An 18776-nucleotide genomic window follows, 5' to 3' on the forward strand; every position below is an offset into this window, starting at 1 on the left:
CACAGGAGCCTATGGGGGACATTTCAGACCAAACTAACAGACAGCAAGAAAGAAAAGTATAGTGAAGAAAGAAAGAGTGTGGTGGGGTGGGATGTCGCTGTAATATGTGGTACTCTGAGACACAGAAAGAACATTTGGAATTCAGGCAGCCAACCATGGCCTCTCACATAGCACTTCACTCATGCTTAACTGCTCCCTGCTGCTCTGTTTCTTCTTTTTGGAGTATGTGTAGATTTTGTTCCTAGTGTTTTTAGAGACACTAATTTCCACTAACTTTAAAGAATCCACAACAGTGTAGCTGTACAAACCCAACCTGTTTGACTGGAGTGCTGTGTGGCTTAACAGCTGAAAGATGTTATTTATTTTATAGCTCACCGCACCACAACCTGGGGAATTTGAGTTTTTAGCATAGAGTGTACCTCATCACTTCTAATGGTACAACATTTCTCCCCAAATGAAATCTTGTCCTGTTCCCTCACCACTGCCTGAACTGAGTGACCTTTGACCTGCTCTCTGTCTCTGTAAATTGGCTGTCCAGGACATTTCATGAAATGGACTCATACAACATTTCTTTCATGACAAGCATTTCCAGAAAGTGTGGTTGAGTCTAATCCATGTCATAGCCTATGCTTATATTTCATTCCCTTGGGTATCAAACCTGAGTCCTCTGGAAGAGCAGCCAGTGTGCTCTTAACCCCTGAGCCACCTCTGTCCATTTATTCATCAGTTGGTGGCCTTTTGTTTTGAGACAAGGTCTCACTATGCAGCGCTGGCTGACCTGTGTAGCAAGCTTTCTTGTGGGACTGTCTTTGGATTGCCAGCCCCCAAATAACGACACAAAGACTTACTAATTATGAAAGCTTGGCCATTAGTTTAGGCTTGTCCCACTAGCTCTTATAATTTAACCCTTATTTTTAAATCTGCATTCTGGTAGCTCGGTTACCTCTCCTCAGTACTGCACATCCAACTTGTTCCGAGTCTGCTGGTGAAATTCGTGAGCCTAGATCCCTCCTCTTCCTCTCTCTCCACGGAAATCCCGCCTATCCTCTCCTGCCTAGCTATTGACCATCAGTTCTTTGTTAAACCAGTCAGAAGGCACCTTGGCAAAGACACATCTTCACAGTGCACAAATATTCTGCAACAGACCTCAAACTCTGTATGTGGACCAGGCTAGCCTGGAACTCATAGATCTGCCTGCCTCTGGGATTGCAGACATGCGCCACCATGCCAGCTTGGACTTAAGCCTTTGTATATAAAACTGCATGAAGCATACTGGTGCAAACCTGTCTCTCTTGGGTGTGACCCAGCAGTGCAGTGCTCTGTGACTCACAGTTTGAAAAACTGCCAGGCTGTTTTTGGAATGGCTCCACTAGTTCACACTCCTGTCTGCAGTCTTGGGTGTGAGTTTCTCCACATCTCCAGCACTTTGTTGCCTGTTTGGTTCAAATGTCCTTGTGAGTGGGACCTGGCAACTCACTGTCGTTCTGATTTGCATTTGTCTGACATCTTTTCATGTGTGCTGTGTGTTTTCATATACCAACGATGTTAGTTCACTAAAAACCAGAACCTTACAGACCAGTCAGTGTGACCCTTTCTCTTTGCAGACTAAAGAACTTTAAATTCCAAGCCAGGGGCGGGGGTGGCGCAGCAGGATGCAGAAAGGACACTTGACCTCCTGGTTCTTAGGCATGCATTGAAAAGCTCCATTGTGTCCTCATTTCAGACTTTAAATATAACCAGCCATACGCATTTCCAAATAAATTGTCTAGTTAATCTGCATGGACATTTTTTAACGGTCAAAATGCAGGTGGCAAAACTAAGATGTAGTGTATTTAAGATGCTCAAAAGTAATAAAGGTGAGACTGCTTCATCTACAGTATGTAAGGAGTTACCTTTTGGAGTTGGAGCCTTTTAGAATCTGAAGAAGATTTTGGATCTGTGCCCCAGTTTTTACATACAGTTTTCAAGGCTTCACACCTTTGTCCAGATCGGTGCTTCACAGATTCCTGGTTCCCAAGACCTTTCAGAAACTCTGTAAAGTCAGACATCTCCATAGTAACACCAAGACTTAGATTCTCCAACAGTGTCGGCACTGTGCTGATGATGTAGGGGCAATAGTGGGTACAACATCTGACAGCAAGAAGCCAGTGGCCCTACTGACTGCTGTGTTCAGAGCCACACATTCACAGTGATAAACGTAAAACTCCAGGTCTGGCTGAAACAGTCATTACATCACGAACTTTTAGTGCTGTCTGATGAGCTATGGAAGATGGCTGTGGTATTTGCATGATGCACAAGGGGCCTTGAGCCAATGCCTGCAGAGAGGGTATGCAGTGGAGTGGTACAGAATTTGCCACTGTTTGCATGGAAACTTTACCTGAAAATTACTGACAAAAACCTGTGATTCAAACTTTAATATTTAGCAGGCATTTTTCTTTAAAAAAAAAAAATTAGACTATACTTTCCAGGAAATACCTGATGGTATTTGTTGCCAACATGAGAGCCTCTCAGGGGATTTGGGCTTAGTAGCATGGGGATGAGGTAAGTCATCAGGATCTGTATAACTCAGCAAACTGGCGTTTTCCAGATAACATAAACAAAACCACTCACAGGCAAAAGATTCATTCATGCTGAGTGTGTGGCCCACCTGGGTTTGACTGGAAGCAGGGGTAGATCATCCCCTGATGGGGTCCTGTCCCCATAGCATGTCACCTGTAGTAAATCACTGCTGGTCCAGTTTTGTTGCAGTACCAAAGACATCCATTTACCTGGCTGTTGAATGTTCCTCCCTCTTAATAAGTACCTGAGTGAGGCAGGATGGCCCAGCTGTTTTCTGTACAGCTACACCTAGTGTACTAGTCAGGGTTCTCTAGAGGAATAGAACTGATAGAATGGATGTATATATACAGAGAAAAAAGCATTTATTAGAATGGCTTATAGGCTGTGGTCCAACTAGTCCAACAATGGCCTTCTACCAATGGAAGGTCCAAGAATCTAATAGTTGTTCAGTTTATGAGGCTGAATGTCTCAGCTGGTCTTCAGTATATGTCAGAATCCTGAAGAAGGGGGCTGTAATGCCAGTGAAGGAATGAACTTGCCAGGGAAAGGGAGAACAAGCAGGCAAAGAGAGCAAGCTTCCTTCTTCCATGTCCTTTACGTAGGCTGCCACCAAAACGTGTGGCCCGGATTAAAAGTTGATCTTGCCACCTCAAAAGATCCAGATTTAAAGTAGGTCTTCCCACTTCAAATTATTTAATTAAGAAAAATCCCCCACAGGTGTACCTAGCCACTTGAGTTCCAGTTAATTCCAGATGTAGTCAAGCTGACAACCAAGACCAGCCGTCACAACTATTGAACATAGAAAACAGTGCCATGCCTCCAGCCGAATCCTTTAGGTTTGGGGAGTTATTTCTCATGAACATTTTATATTTAGGCATAATTACTGTTCTAACTTGTGGCTAATTTCTCACATGACAGAGCCTAGTAGATAGAATGATAAAATGCTCTTTGGAGGTCTCTGGTAATTTTTAGGAGCTTAGCAGGATCCTGATTCCAAAAAGGTTAAGGACAGCTCTTGTCTTACAAAGTAGCCGTCATCAGAGGTCCCAGTTCCCAGATGCCCCTGGGCCCTGCAGAAGCAGACTCTAGGGATGCCCTGCAGCACTCTGTTCATCTGCCATCCAGGTTGCTGATAGGTATACCTGCCACATGCTTAACAGAAACTCTCTGGCTTCCTTTCTGGGCTCAGGTCTGGGTCACAGTGACATGGCTGGATACATTGAGACGGTCAGGATTATTGTTGGTAAATGTGGACCTTCCATGGTTCCTTTCTATAGAAAACAGCAGAAAAGATTGAGATCATCCAACATGCTGAGTGTACCTGCTCCTTCTGTGGCAAGACCAAGGCGAAGAGACAGGCCCTGGCATCTGGCACTGTGGTTCCCACATAAAAGTGGTGGCTGGTGAGCCTGGGCCCTACAGTAACAGCACTTCTGTTGTTACAGTCAAGTCTGCTGCCCGAAGACTGAAGGAACTGAAAGTCCTGTTAGAAGTGCCACCATCTAAACATCCCTACCCCAAATGAGTTAATTTATATAAAACTAAAGCAAAACCCTGCTGACTGTAAATTCCCTGACAGAAAAGCTGAGCTCCTGAATCACTGAATTCTTGTGATGCTGCTTTCTACAAAGCCTTGGATGCAGGAGGGAAACCTTGAGGGCAGAAAAGGGTTTGGCTAGAGCACTATTTGGATAGACTGGCTGGCTCAGGGGCCTACACAGCACATGGAGTTCTGGGATTACCCAGCCACCTGTGCTGGATCGCTAACAGAACACAGCTTGATGCACTCACTGAATCGGGAAACACATACTTCATCCCTTATGGACTCCAGCACCCTGCTGCCTTGGGGTGCTTCCACTAAAAAAAAACGGTAATATGGCTCAGCTCTCCCAGAGCCTGCCTGGATGTGTCTGAGAGACAGAACCAGACAGCAGTAGGCACAAGTGAGAGCTGAGGGCTGCACAGGGAGCCTGACCACTGTCAGTGTTGGGAGGATGAGCTGATTCTGGCAGGGACAGTGCTCCAAAGGCCCGAGACACAAAAAGAGGCTTGGGTTGAATGAGTCTAGAGTCTGGACCCCAGGAACTTGATGAAGCCCGATGGTAGAAGCCCTACCTGGGGAGCTGCCTGCCGAGCACATGTAGGAAGTGCTTTGATGGGGGTGCGCTGGGACGCTGGCTGACTGACGGTGCTGAGGCACTTCAGAGAAATAGTGGGGTAGGCTACTTGGCTGGGACAGCTGAGAGAAATGGGCAGATGTGGTTGGTTTTAGGGTAGGACAAGTTGTGGTCTGGATTTGATTTGAGATGTTTAGGGACAGAGCTGCTCCCCAGAATTCTGACTCCAAGTAGGATGGCAACTCCAGTTCTAGGTGCAGCTGCCCAATTCAATACTGAGTATACTCAAAGAAGAATTTGTCAGACGTTCTAGGATAGCCCAGGCTTGGTCTACAGACTCACAGGGACAGCTTTCTCTCTGTGCCTCATGTCCCATGCTCAATGTGCAGCTTTATTCTCTTAGACATCCTTAGATGGTGGTGGCTCTTACAATCTCCAAGGAAAGACTAACCCTCACACAACTGGCCCGATACCTACATGTCTCCTGCTTGCCTTTGATCCATAACCATAACCAGGGAGTAGTAGGTACAGTGATCATGATCCACCAAACAGCATGCTGAAGTTGGGGAGGATCTTGCTCCAGAAAAGTGAGGATAGAGCAGTCATGTCACCCACTAATTGTGTTGCTTTAGGCCAGTAGCTTAATTCTCTTTAAGTGTAAATTACTGCAGAGAAAAAAAACAAAACTATCAGTTAGTAAAGTTCTTGCCTTGCAAGCAGGACCTGAGTTCAGTTCCCACAACCCATGTGGAAAAACAAAAGGCTGGACATGGTAGTGCACACTTGTAGTAGCAGTACTGGGGAGGTGAAGCCAAGTGAGGACTCCCTAGAGCTTGGTGGCAGCAGCCTAACCAGCTCAGTGAGTTCCAGGCCAGTGACAGACTCTGCCTTTAAACAACAGCCGAAGAGTGTAGGGCGTCTGCGGAATGACACCCAAGGCTGGCCTCTGACTTCCACATCCAGAAGCTCTCAGAGTCTCATGCCACCTGATGACAGGGGAAGTGTTAGAGAGATGGATAGCCACTGCGATCAAGTTGTCACCTCCGCCAGAAAGTGACCATCCTCCCAAGGCTTTGCAGAACATTTACCAGCTGATGCTGAAATATGTCTTCCTTTCTTGGGCTAGTCTAGGTTTTGTTTCTAATTTTTTTAATGTTTTTTATATTTATTCTATTCATAAATACATTTTTGTAGACACATTCCTCATAGTGTGCCTGTGAGACTACATATGATACATAATGAACTCACTCATCATCCCTCATCATGAAGCAAATTTTTTTAAAAAGGCCAAAACAAAAAATGTGCTTTGCCTACATATATGTCTGTGCACCACATCACCACATGCATGTCTGGTGCCCGAGGAAGTGGTGAGTCTCCAAATGGGTGCTGGGAATTGAACTCAGGTCCTTCACAGGAACAAGTGCTCTTAACCACTGAGCCAACTCTCCCCTGTGTGGTGGTATTTTACTTGTACTGAAATGTGATTTTAATTGTATGTTAATAAATAAAGTTGTCTGGGGGTCAGAGCTATTAGAGCCATAGCAAGTGCATGGCGGCGGTGGCGCACGCCTTTAAGGACCTGGAGGGCAGTACATTCAGGCAGTGACGAGGCAGTCACGTGTTTGGGTTTACAACCAATGAGAAGGCAGAACAGCTAGACTATATAAAGACATACACATAGTAAGTAGGCCCCTTTTCGGAGAGCTCTCTTGGCTGAAGAGGATCGCTGAATCAGGAAGGGTGAGGCTCTTAGCTCTGACCTCTTGGCTTTCTTCTCTGAATCGGCTCTGTGTTTCTTATTTAATAAGACAGTTGGTTACATCTACACCCCTGTTTCTCATTTTCATCCCAGACTTGGATACCTGAAATGGGGTTAATTTTTGTGGCTTTAAGGTTTTGGTTTAGTGTGAGTATTTTTCTTTGCAGTACTGGTGATTGGAACTAAAGCCTCATACATGCCAGGCAAGCATTACTAAACTGTGGTATACCACAGTCCAACTTTTTTTTTTTTTTTTTTTTTTTTTTTTGGTTTTTCGAGACAGGGTTTCTCTGTGTAGTTTTGAGCCTTTCCTGGAACTCGCTTTGTAGACCAGGCTGGCCTCGAACTCACGGAGATCCGCCTGCCTCTGCCTCCCGAGTGCTGGGATTAAAGGCGTGCGCCACCACCGCCCGGCTGCACAGTCCAACTTTTCTGTTGCCTATTTGTATTTAGAACATTAAACTGTAACACTGTTTCATAGAGAATTGGTTAGATTAGGTTAAGTGGTGACTGGGATATTAATAGCATGTGGTGTGAAGTGTCATTTTATGTCTATGACGTAGAAATAAATTCATAAGGATGAAATCAAAATAGCAGAGAAAATGAGTCATGAAATAAACAGCAAAGTGTCATTCATACCAGACACTGAGTTACTGGTTCCTTGTTTAAGTAGACTCTAAAAATAAATCTAGAGGGGTACAGTCCCAGCTGCTAGCAATACCTGCCTTTTGATAGTGTGACTTTGGAAATTCCCCTTTGCTATGTTTTGATAATTTTAAAACATTTTAATAACAATTATGTACCACATTTGTTATCATCAAAAGTCCACAAATTTAGAGGAAAAAAAAAAAAGCTGAAAGTAAGCATCTGTGTAGCCTGATGGTGGTACTGCCTGTGGGGGACTCCTGTGGGTTTCCAGGAAAATGAGTTTACCCCATTATTTTAGAGCTCGCCCCGTTAATTTAGTCATTGTTGCATACTGAATTACACGTTGGCTTACAGCTTTTCCTCAGGATACTCTGGAACAAAGCTGTGATGTTTCACACCCACATCCCAGGACACTCACCTGGTGTGCCATGTGGCGGTTGATCTGGACACCTCTCTCTCCTCTTGTTCCTGCTGTTTCGGTGTGGAAAGGTGTAGATGTAACCATCTTTTTAAATAAGAAACACAGAGCCGACTGCAGAGTTAAAAAGCCCAAGAGGTCAGAGCAATAGCTAAGAGCTAAAAACCTTACCCTTCACTGCCGCTGCTGTGAAGGTTCCTCCTCAGCCAGAGCACTACTTCCTGTGTGTCTGTCTTCTTATAGACTTTCTGTTCTGCCTTCTCGTTAGTTGTAAACCCAACCACATGACCTCCTCGTCACTGCCCATCTATACAGACCTCCAGATCTTCTATGGTTGGTATTGAGATTAAAAGCGTGTCTCTCCATGCTGGTGGTATCCTTGAACACACAGAGATCTGCCTGTCATGTGACCAGGATTAAGGGCATGTGCTACCACTGCCAGACTTCTGCTATGGCTTGCTATTAGCTCTGATCCCCAGGCAACTTTATTTATTAACATACAAATAAAATCACATTTCAGTACAAATAAAATATCACCATAGAAAGGAGTACTTTCTATGTAATGGTGATGAGAGCCTGCAATGGGAAAGGAAAGCCCATTTAGAATTAGGAAGAAAAGGATAGTCTCCAGGGAAGTTTCCAGTATAGTTTAAAACCTTGAAGTGATCGTTCAATCACGTGGCCCCTGTCTACTTCATTTCCTTTGTTTTACAGCCTCACAGTAACATGGGTTAAAGAAGAGTGAACAACAGGGGCAAGCTAACTTTGAAATTATCAGCATTTGTTTTAGAGATCTGCTCTTACAATTTTGAAATTTTTCCTTGTTTGATGGTTTTAAATAGTAAGTACATGGCTGTTTTATAACAAATGAAGCAAATTAAGAGAAAAAGAAGAAGAAGAAGAAGAGGAAGAGGAAGAAACTCAGCTTTTTCTTCACTTTGTCCTTCCCCTATTTTGTCTATCTCCCATTTCCAACCACATAATTAATTCATTTGAGTTGTTTTTGAGAAGACTGTTGAGAAACCTTTGAGGATGATGAATGTGTTCATTATCTGTCATATGTGGTCTCACAGGTGCTCTGTGAGGAACATGTCCAGTGTGTCACATGTGCGTAGTTAATTGCTTGTGAGTTATATCTCTGTATAGCTAGATGTTTAAGATCCAGAGTTGTTAGGTAGTAGCCAGGCATGATGGCCCACCCCTGTAATCCCAGTGCTCGGGAGGCACAAGCCGGAAGATGGCAGCAAATTTCAGGCTGTCTGGTCTTTATAGCAAGCCTGAAGCCATCAGAGTTGCTAGGTGTTAATTTTGCTCCTGGAGGACCGCAAAGAGATTAAAAGGACTGGGATAGGGATGGGGGGAGCCAGGAACTTTGAAGGAGCTTCTGGCCTGGCAAGTATCTTTCTGAAACTGTGATAGTCTCTAAATTCTCTATATACCTGTGCCTGTGGTCTTTGCCAGAACGGCAGGGAGGTGGGCCCACCCTGATGTGACCACTGGGGTCTGGTTCCTGTTGCTAATCAAGTGTTTGGAATTCATCTTGTTTGGTGATTCAGTAGTTCCCTATAACTGCTTGCTCTTCATTATGTAAGTACCCAACTTGCTTACCCCTTCCCCAGTTGATGATGCTGGCTTGCTTCCAGCTTTGACCATAAGCTGCTGTGTTTATAGATGAGCTTTGGACACAGGTGTTCATGAACTTGATGCACGTAGCAATGAATTCTGGGGCCAGCACATGTTAGCACCCAAGAACTCTGTTCTTTATTTAGATGAAGTCACTTCTGATTTATTAATTGGTAATACTGTGGTGTCATGGCGGGGAAACTCAGAAAGGTTTTTCTCGTGTTTTTATTACAGGTTTACATTCTACATTTAGATCTGTGGCCTGTTTGACTGCAGGCTCTTTTAGCATATGAATGTTGAACTGCTCTACCCATAAAGAAGCTGCCAGTCTCCATAGAACAGCTTTGTACCTTGTTGTACATCAGTTGACTATATTAGTCTGTTTCTGTACTCCACTGTGCTCTGTCATTGGTCTCAAGGGACTGTGTTCTTGAACACTGCCATCTGTTGGATCCCAGTGTCATGTTAGGTTTCTTGGAGGTGTCCCGAGCTCACTGGTACTGTTTCTTTGCTTTCTGATGTTCCCAGCTTCCTGGGACGATGCTCGGTTCATCGTCCCTTTCTGTCTTCAGGGTCCCATTCTCTCCTCTGGTGTGTAGCTGTTCATTCCACCCTGTAGTTCTTGTCTCTCCACTGTGGTCATCATCTCTGGTGGTAGATTTGCATCTTTTGTCTAGAGCTTCTATGTCTATACCTCACCTTTTGGACACAACATGCCCTCAGTACCATTGTCTGCTGATACCCACATCCGTCAGGTCTGTTCAGATGAATGGCCTGTTCTCTCTCTGGAAATTGCATTCCCCTGCTTTTCTACCTGTCTGGTCATCTTTAGCTGTGTGCAACTGTGGATTTTGTCCCATTGAGGCCTATATAGTTAGGATTTTCCTTTTAATTTTTTTGAGATATACTTGAGATACAATTAAGCCATGTGGAAGTTCCATCCTTTTTGGTACTTGTTTTTAAGATGCATTAGACAGGATCTGTGCCATACTAGCCCAGGGCTAGCAACTTTCCATTGATAAGACAAGGTTCTTTTGATGTTGAATCCAAGGCTCCATGGGTGTGAATTTTCCTGGTCTGCTTGATTAAAGCAGCCACTCTGCTCAGCTTCCCGTAGTACAGTGAACTCTCAGTATCCAAGGGGATTTGCACATCTGGGATGCTCAAGTGCTATACATGAGGGGCGTTGTGTCTGCCTAACCATGTCTTCCTGTCCACTCTTAGTTACCTCCGCTTTAAGTCATCTCCAGGTACTTAGATCTAGTGCAGTGCAAATGCTGTGTAATGAGTTATTGCACTGTATTGTTTAGATCATGGCTTTAAAAAGAAGCCTACATGTTCGGCAGAGACGCAGCATTTTATTGGGAAATATTTTTGAGCCTTGGTTGACTGAATCCAAGGACATAGAACCCACAGATAAAGAACCAACTGTACTGGGCTCTATCTTATCCTCTTGTGTGTTTTCATGGACTCTGATAGTTTTCTCACATCACATTCCTTTGTGGTATTGTGCTAATCGATGACAGGACCTTTTTTAGTTGCAGAACTCTGTGCAGCTCCCTCCTCTGTCCCTGTACTGCCCTAACTGCTGAGCTCCACTTGGGTTCTTTTCTGTACTCAGCAGCCTGGCAGTGACCTGGTGGCAATTATAGGGCTCCCCATCTGCTCCCATCTCCTAGAATCAGAATACCTAGTACTTTTGGTCTTTGGGACAGTAAAGTAAACCCCATCCCTTATTACACTTAGCTATGTCCCCAGCGGACCCAGCAGTAAACACAAGGATGTAGGATTAAAGGCAGTTGCATAAAGTGATGGTTCTGTGCCTTTGTGCATGAGCTGGTATATAGGGGATGGCATGGCAGTGACTGGGGAGTGGAAGGCTCTGAATGGTGCCTTTTCACTTCCTTACACTGTGTGGGAGGTAGGTATATTGAATATTCTGAAGCCTTCCTAAACCCTTGACATTTTATCCCAATAAAAACGTCAGTCTGCTAGACAAAGCAGACGTGTTAGAATGCTGACGGTAGAATCTAGGTGTAACCACCCACTAGACAGACTTCCAGCTTTTTGTGTGGTGAAGTTCTTGAGCATAGAACATCTGGGAGTACAACATTCAGAATCTACCTAAAACTAACCTTTGGCCCATGGTAAGTAACTTAAGGCACATTTCTTGATCCGCTGTTGTTATGCTTTGCTTTCTTGTGGTGCTGAGAATGGAATCTAGGGCCTGTGCATGACAGATGTCCTCCAAGCAGTTACATACTCAGCAAACACTTGGTTTGGTTTGGTTTTCTGGTTTGTTTTGTTTGAAACAGGGTCTCTTGTAGCCCAGGCTGGCTACATAGCCAAGAATAGCCCTGAATGTATGACCCTCTTGCTTCCACCTTCCACATGCCTAGGATGACAAGCACGTGTTACCATGTCTGTTGTATGATCTGCTGGGGTGGAACGCAGGCTTCCATGCTCTCCAGGCAAGCACTCTGCCTACTGAGCTACAGCCCAGCCCTTCCACTGTTATCTTTAAACTTACATTAATTGAACTGACTTAAGAATTATTACTTGTCATGTATGAATTTTATACTCTTAAACTAAAAAATGTTAAATAAACTCATACACTAAAAAGAGTGTCCTGCTTCATTCTTATCAGAAGTAAGATAGGGTTGCACATTTAGTTGTACAATAGGCATAAAATACTCAGCAGTGGTGGCGCACAACTTTAATCTCAGCATTCGGGAGGCAGAGGTAGGAGGATCTCTGTGAGTTTGAGGCCAGCCTGGTCTACAGATTGAGTCCCAGGACAGCCAGGACTGTTACATAGAGAAACCCCGTCTTGAAAAACCAAAAAAAAAAAAAAAATTCAGAATTGTTAGAAAAACAGTTGTTAGAATTTTGCAACTACATTCTCTTTACTTAATAATCTATAAAGATTGTGTAAATTTTTATTTCCCTGATATTTTCAGTCATTACTTTAGACCATGCAAGTTGAGTGTCTTGAGTGATGGTTAAGAGCACTCACTGTGGCCAGGCGGTGGTGGCGCACACCTTTAATCCCAGTACTCGGGAGGCAGAGCCAGGCGGATCTCTGTGAGTTCAAGGCCAGCCTGGTCTACAGAGCAAGATCCAAGACAGGCACCAAAACTACACAGAGAAACCCTATCTCGTAAACAAACAAACAAAAAAAAAGCACTCACTGCTCTTACAGAGGACCCAGGTCACTTACCACCACCACCAGGAGGCTCACAACTATCTGTAACTACGGATCTTGGAGAACCAGTGCCCTCTTCCAGCCTCCACAGGCACGGGGTACACTGGTATGCGGTACATAACATCCAGGATCTTCCATGTACACTTAAAATAAATAAATCTTACTTTAAAAAAAAATAGAACATATAGAATAAACATCCCAAAGCTGAAGATACAAACTCAAAAATGCTCCAAATGCTAAATTTTTGAGCATCAACATAATACCACAGTAAAAATTTTTACACTTGACCTAGACCCACTAAAAATGTTGTGTAAATTAAGTACATTTAATGGGAAAAATATTTTTTAACTTACCTCCAGGTTATATGTTTAATGTACATATTAAACATGAATTTTGTGTTTAAACTTGTATCCCATCCCAGAATAGCTTTTATATATATATATATTCATACACACACATACAAACTCCAGTTTGGAAGACAAATACAAGTAACTCTGATATGAAGCATTTCAGATAAGTGACATTCAATCCTATTTGAATAGACTATAAAAATGAAAAACTATTCAAATGTAAGAATTTTAAGTGTAGATTTTTAAATACCACATGCAGGCATCTATCTACTTGGAGGGAAACTGCATTGTTTGAAAGCAGCTGTGGTTGTGGAGAAGGAGGTGAGATTGAGACATGCAAAAGAAGGCTCTGCCTGGTTCCCCTGGAGAATTACTGTAGTGCTGCAGGGTCAGGTAGAGGAACAAAAGCCCTCAGCCTAGCACTTCCCCATCATCCAGATGTGTTTGAGATAACATTCCAGAGAAAGCATCATGGAGGAGCCTACAATTAGGACCATGATTGCGCTGCAGCTGAGAGCTAATGGTTTTCGGGTAATTAGTGCAGTTAGAAAGGTGACTCATGCTTTTCCTGAGGGTCTACCAAGAGCTAAGTTCACCATTATCAAAGATTTTGTTCACCTTATGTTTAAGATTGCATTCAGAACTGGGGAAGTAGCTCTGTAGGTAAAGTCCTGCAATCATGAGGACCTGAGTTCTGATCCTCAGCATCCACGAGAAGCCCAACACAACAGCATGCATCCATAATCCCTGTACTGGGGAGGTAGGTGGATCCTGGGTGCTCACTGACCAGTATACCAAGTCTGAGAGCTCCAGGTTCAGTGAGAGATAGTCTCAAACAATAAGGTGGAGAGTGGCTGAGAAGATACCTGATGTCACACAAGCGAGATCACATTCAGTTTGTAAATTGCTCCCTGGGTTCCCTGTAGGTCATCATTGCCTCGGGAGGAAGGTTCCACCATGCCGTAGATATTGGTGAAGCCTTGACCAGTTTCTGTACTTTCTCTATGAAGGCACAAGATCAGTAACTCGGAGTGCTGTATGTCTTCATGTCTGTGTTTATAACATCTTTCCATCTGTTCAGTTTCCAGTTGCTGACATTGCTGCTCTTAGTTTCTTCTTTTGGTTTTTGTGTCTGTGGCCCTGCTGTGGTGTCAGTCTGGGCCTGTTTTACAGGTATGTCACATACAGACAAATGACAGAAGTTTGACTTATAGAGCCTCGTATGCCGTGGCTATCTGTGGGGGGAAGAGTGTTTAGAAGGAGCCATCTTTTGGCCTTTGGCCTTTCCAGTAGAAATCATGTTCACTAAGACTGAGGAAGCAGGAGCTCTTGGTAGTTAAAAACAGAAACCAAAGAGCTGAGAAATGAAAACTGTGTCTCTGGAATGAGAATCATTGTTCTGTTTGGGACTGTTGCTTCACATCACAGCTAAGTGTTCATTAATCTACCAATTGGTAATGACTAATACAGATAGAGAAAGGCTTCATAGGGCTGCTGGACTATAAGGATATTCTTTTAGCTGGGTGGTGGTGGCTCACACCTTTAATCCCAGCACTCGGGAGGCAGAGGCAGGTAGACCTCTGTGAGTTTGAGGCCAGCCTGGTCTATAGAGTGAGTTCCAGGACAGAGAAACCCTGTCTTGAAAAACCAAAAAAAAAAAAAAAAAAAAAAGACTCTTTTAAAATTATTTCATAGACTGTTTTGGCTTATATTTAAATCAAAGAATAAGACAGTTTGAGAAAGAGCTGCAGGGCTGACTTAGTGAAAATGGGAGTGATGGGTGCTTTCTGACATTGCCGTCAGTCCCTGTCATGGCCAGGTGGAGCTTTATGGATCACATACACAAGCATGTACACTTGCAAGCCTGCTCTTAATGTCTACAGGAAAGACATTTGGGACGTGCTGAACAGTTGGAACTGCCAGAATGCTTCTGCGGACATTGCGTGACCCTCAAAGCAGCCTGGTTTGAAGGAAGGGTTTGCCCTTTTCAGAGCTGGCACAGGCAGAATGTCCATTACTGTCTTGATTCTAGATAAGCACAGAGAGGTGCTGTTCCATGGTGCTGTGCTGCCCTCCCATGTGACCCAGTCCTGTCATGTGTCTGCGTCTCCATGTGTACTCTGAATATATACATTCCATTTACAAGATCATGACACGCTGGCAGACTACACAGTACCTCAGGCTTCTGGTCCTCCGTCCCTGCCGTAGATGCTGCTGCTGGAGCTTCTCTGCCCTGGTTCCATTGCTCGGAACAACACGTCTTCATAGCGTGGAGGTGACGTCAGCACCATTGCTTTTCTCAACCTGTGTCCTTTCACAAATTTAACTCCTCAAGTTTTTATATTAAAAAATGCTGCTGGGCAGTGGTGGCGCACGCCTTTAATCCCAGCACTTGGGAGGCAGAGGCAGGCGGATCTTTGAGTTCAAGGCCAACCTGGTCTACAGAGCGAGTTCCAGGACAGCCAGGGCTGTTACACAGAGAAACCCTGTCTTGAAAAACCAAAATAAATAAGTAAATGATACCAGATTAGAACCCCAAGTATAATTTGGGGTGTCACACTGTGTGTTTACCTCTGTCCCTTCCCCCCACTAAGCATCAGAGTTCTGTTGACCTTTTCTAAGGAGGAGCACTGTCAGTTTACCATAGTGCAGTAAGAAAGTGGCTGGGGGCCGGGCGGTGGTAGCGCACACCTTTAATCCCAGCACTTGGGAGGCAGAGGCAGGCGGATCTCTGTGAGTTCTAGGCCAGCCCGGTCTACAAATCGAGTTCCAGGAAAGGCGCAAAGCTACACAGAGAAATCCTGTCTCGAAAAAAAAGAAAAAGAAAAAAAGAAAGAAAGTGGCTGGGAGCTCCAGGTGCCAGGTTTTCTTATGGGAGAACTCCTTGAATGACAGAGCCCAACAGTAGAAGCTGCCTTTCCCTCTTTAGCTGCTGCCTTTCACCATGATCCATGACGTCACACAGTTCTGCTCCTAAGTACTCGTGGAGCAGGTTGCATGACTTGTGTCATCTTTGGTTGCAGAGCGATCTAACTTGAAGCTCTCGTCTGGGCTGCATCTGTACCTTTTCCTGGGGACAGCCTGTGAATGGCTTGTCATGGGCCCCTCTCACTCTCTGAGCGGGTGGGTGACCCGTTGCTTGTTTGCTCCTTTGCTCCGTCACTGCCTCTAGCCGCCACCAGGGTGTTGTTCCTTCCTATGTGGTGTGTCCATGTCTGTGCGACAGTGTTCAGCATCACCAAGGTCTTCCTTCCCCAGCTTGCTCTGCCTTTGCTAACCCTCCTGGGTATCCACATACCCTACCCTGCTCCTGAGCTGGCACCTGCCTGAGCCTGCAGCTTATACCTACCAGAGAGCAAAGTGCCAGTCTCCCATTTTTGAAGGCCCCTCAGCTCCTCTCCATCTGAGGAGAAAGGGGACAGTCAGTCCAGGCAAAGGACTCAATTCTAACTTTCTTCTCCCAACACATTCACGGCCTGGGAGCCCAGGGAGTTGGCTGGTGATGACAGGGTCAGTTCTATCACTGTTGGGCAGGCCTTGGGAAGAACTGGTGGCCTGCCCAGGCTGTGTGCGATAGACTCATCCCATTGTTTATCTCATCCTTGAGCTTCAAAAGTGTATTACCTCAGGAACCTCTACCTGTCCTGATCCCCCATCTGCTGAGAAACAGCCTGCATGTCTGCTTATCTCTCTTGCTTATCATCCATTGTTTGGGGGCCTCACAGGGCCCTGTGCACATTCCCTGGATCATACAGGGCTCCAATCCCCAGAAGCCAGAAATCGATACTCATAATTCATATGGGCGCTGGAGTTCAACACCTAGACTTTTCTTCCTCTCACAGTTTACATTGTTTCTGGATTTCCAGCCATTTTTTTCTTTCTTGCGTTCCTTTACTGCCCCTTTACCTTCATGTCATTCTTCATAGAAACTGCACTCCTAGCTTTTGTGGCTGGTGACATCATAAGAAATGCCCGGCTTGCAAGCTAGGTATTAGTGACAGTAAAGAAAGAAGAGGGAACTGCTGGTGGTGACATATTCCTATAATCCTGACCCTCAGGAGGCCAAGCTAGAAGGATTTTGATCTTGAAACTATCCTGGGCTACATCTTGGGGTCTCAAACAAAACAAAAAGGAGAACTGAGAGATTGCTCAGTTGTTAGAAGCAATGGCTATTCTTGCAGAGGATCTGTGTTCAGTTCTCAGCACCCACACAATGGCTTGCAACCATCTGTAACTTCAGTGCTAGGGCATCCAGCACCTCTTCTGGCTTCCACGGGCACCAGGTGTGCACACAGTACACATAACAGAGACACAGGCCAAATATTCAAACACGTAAGACGAAAATAAATCTTTACAAAGAGAAAGAAGGAAGAACAGAGAAGTACCGAGTGTTGGTTTGCCTGACTAGACTAGGCCTCCTCCCAGGAGGTTGTCCTAGAGCTGGCATTTGATTTATGTCAGATATTTAGATTTGTGGTTTTGACAATGTGGGACAAGGACTTCTTTTTCCTCCCCAAGACAGGGTTTCTCTGTGTAACAACTCTGGCTGTCTTGGCTGCTCTGTAGAACAGGCTGGCCCTGAACTCACAGAGATCTGCCTGCCTCTACCTCCTGATGGGGCAGAGACTTCTTGATCACCTATAAGCCAGTTACTAGATCCCAAGACTTCTTAACTGGTATTTAATGGGTTCATAGTTGTTATAAGATAATAGGTCATATTTAAACTTAATGCAAAAAACCCTTACAAGTCAATGACTTAGGAAAACTAGAGTTTGCTGTTTATATCACTGGCCAGTCACATGTTTTGTGCAGGTCCAGACAGACCAAGAGCTCTGCTCAACCAGCCCCTAGACACACTCCCCTCCATCAGCTCATCCCTGTGCCAGAGAGCAGTCCTGTCTCAGAAGTGATCGCCAGCTGCCCCAGAAGTCACTCATCTGCCTTGTGTTCCTATGGTGGTTACGGGCCTGACCCTGTGCAATATATAGCCTTTGCTGTTTTCTCAGTTTTCCTGTTCCTTTAGTCTTTTCTGTGGTCTTCGTCATCTTGTCCTTTTCTGGCTTTTTGCTTGCCCACTCACTGGATTAACAGTCTCCTAAGTCAGCGCTCACCTCTTAGCATCTGCTGGGGTCAGCTGTCTCTGACAGGTTGACAGGTGAGAGTCAGAGTGACTATAGCAGTCAGTTGGTGGTCCCATGCCCAGAAAGATCTGTTCTGAGCTGCAGCTTTGATCCTGTCTTCTCTGGAGACCCACACCTCTTCTGAATTTTAAGAAAAAAGAACAGCTTAGAATGGGAAGCATCTATCCCTAGGATTGTTTAGTGTTTCTTGGAATGTTCTTGGTAATACTTAAGTATCCTGGTTGTGATCATGGAACATGTGGATTTTAGTTTGCAGTTAACATGTTTCGAACCTTGCCACCCTCCTCCAATCCTACGGGAGCAGAATTTGACCCAGAAGAAGATGAACCAACGTTAGAAGCAGCCTGGCCTCATCTGCAGGTACTGGACTTGGCACCAGCCCAGATAGGATGGCGTACGCCATGTGGGTGGTGACCCAGGGCCTCTCTTTAGCTGTTGATCAATGGGCTTCTGATCTAAAGGGATCTCTTTTTAGCAAAGCAGAGAGGGGAAGAAAAGAAAGATTGATTGATTGATTGATTAATTTTATGAAAACACTTTACACAAGCTACAGAAATGGAGACTTATTTCTCTGTCCTCAGTGATGATACTAGCTTTACTAATAACGTTGAATTTGGGTTTTGTCTTAGTTAGAGTTGCTGTTGTTGTGATGAAACACCATGACCAAAGCAACTTGGGGAGGAAAGGGTTTATCTGGCTTCCATATCACTTTATCATCAAAGGACATCAGGACAGGAACCCAAAACAGGGCAGGAACCTGGAGGCAGGAGCTGATGCATAAGCCATGGAGGGGTACTGCTTACTGGTTTGCTCATCATGGCTTGCTCAGCCTGCTTTCTTATAGCACCCAGGACCACCCACAGTGGGCTGGACTCTTCCTCATCAATTACTAATTAAGAAAATGCTCTACAGGCTTGTGTACAGCCCGGTCTTAGGAACGCATTTTCTCAGTCGAG

General features: G+C 44.7%; 1 protein-coding gene across 9 annotated transcripts in view; it reads left to right on the forward strand.

The window, feature by feature from the left end:
* Ppp2r5c (protein phosphatase 2 regulatory subunit B'gamma) overlaps positions 1-18776 on the forward strand; it is a 150882-nt gene that overhangs the window by 97017 nt on the left and 35089 nt on the right. For all 9 annotated transcript variants that reach the window (XM_052738975.1, XM_052738976.1, XM_052738978.1 and 6 more), the window contains one exon: positions 18070-18180. In XM_052738975.1, the coding sequence (XP_052594935.1) occupies positions 18070-18180 (111 nt within the window). The remainder of the gene's footprint in view (positions 1-18069; positions 18181-18776) is intronic.

The sequence above is a fragment of the Peromyscus californicus genome, unplaced genomic scaffold, assembly GCF_007827085.1.
Source record: "Peromyscus californicus insignis strain IS unplaced genomic scaffold, ASM782708v3 Scaffold_15__1_contigs__length_86483966, whole genome shotgun sequence".
In the NCBI taxonomy this organism is placed as follows: Eukaryota; Metazoa; Chordata; class Mammalia; order Rodentia; family Cricetidae; genus Peromyscus; species Peromyscus californicus.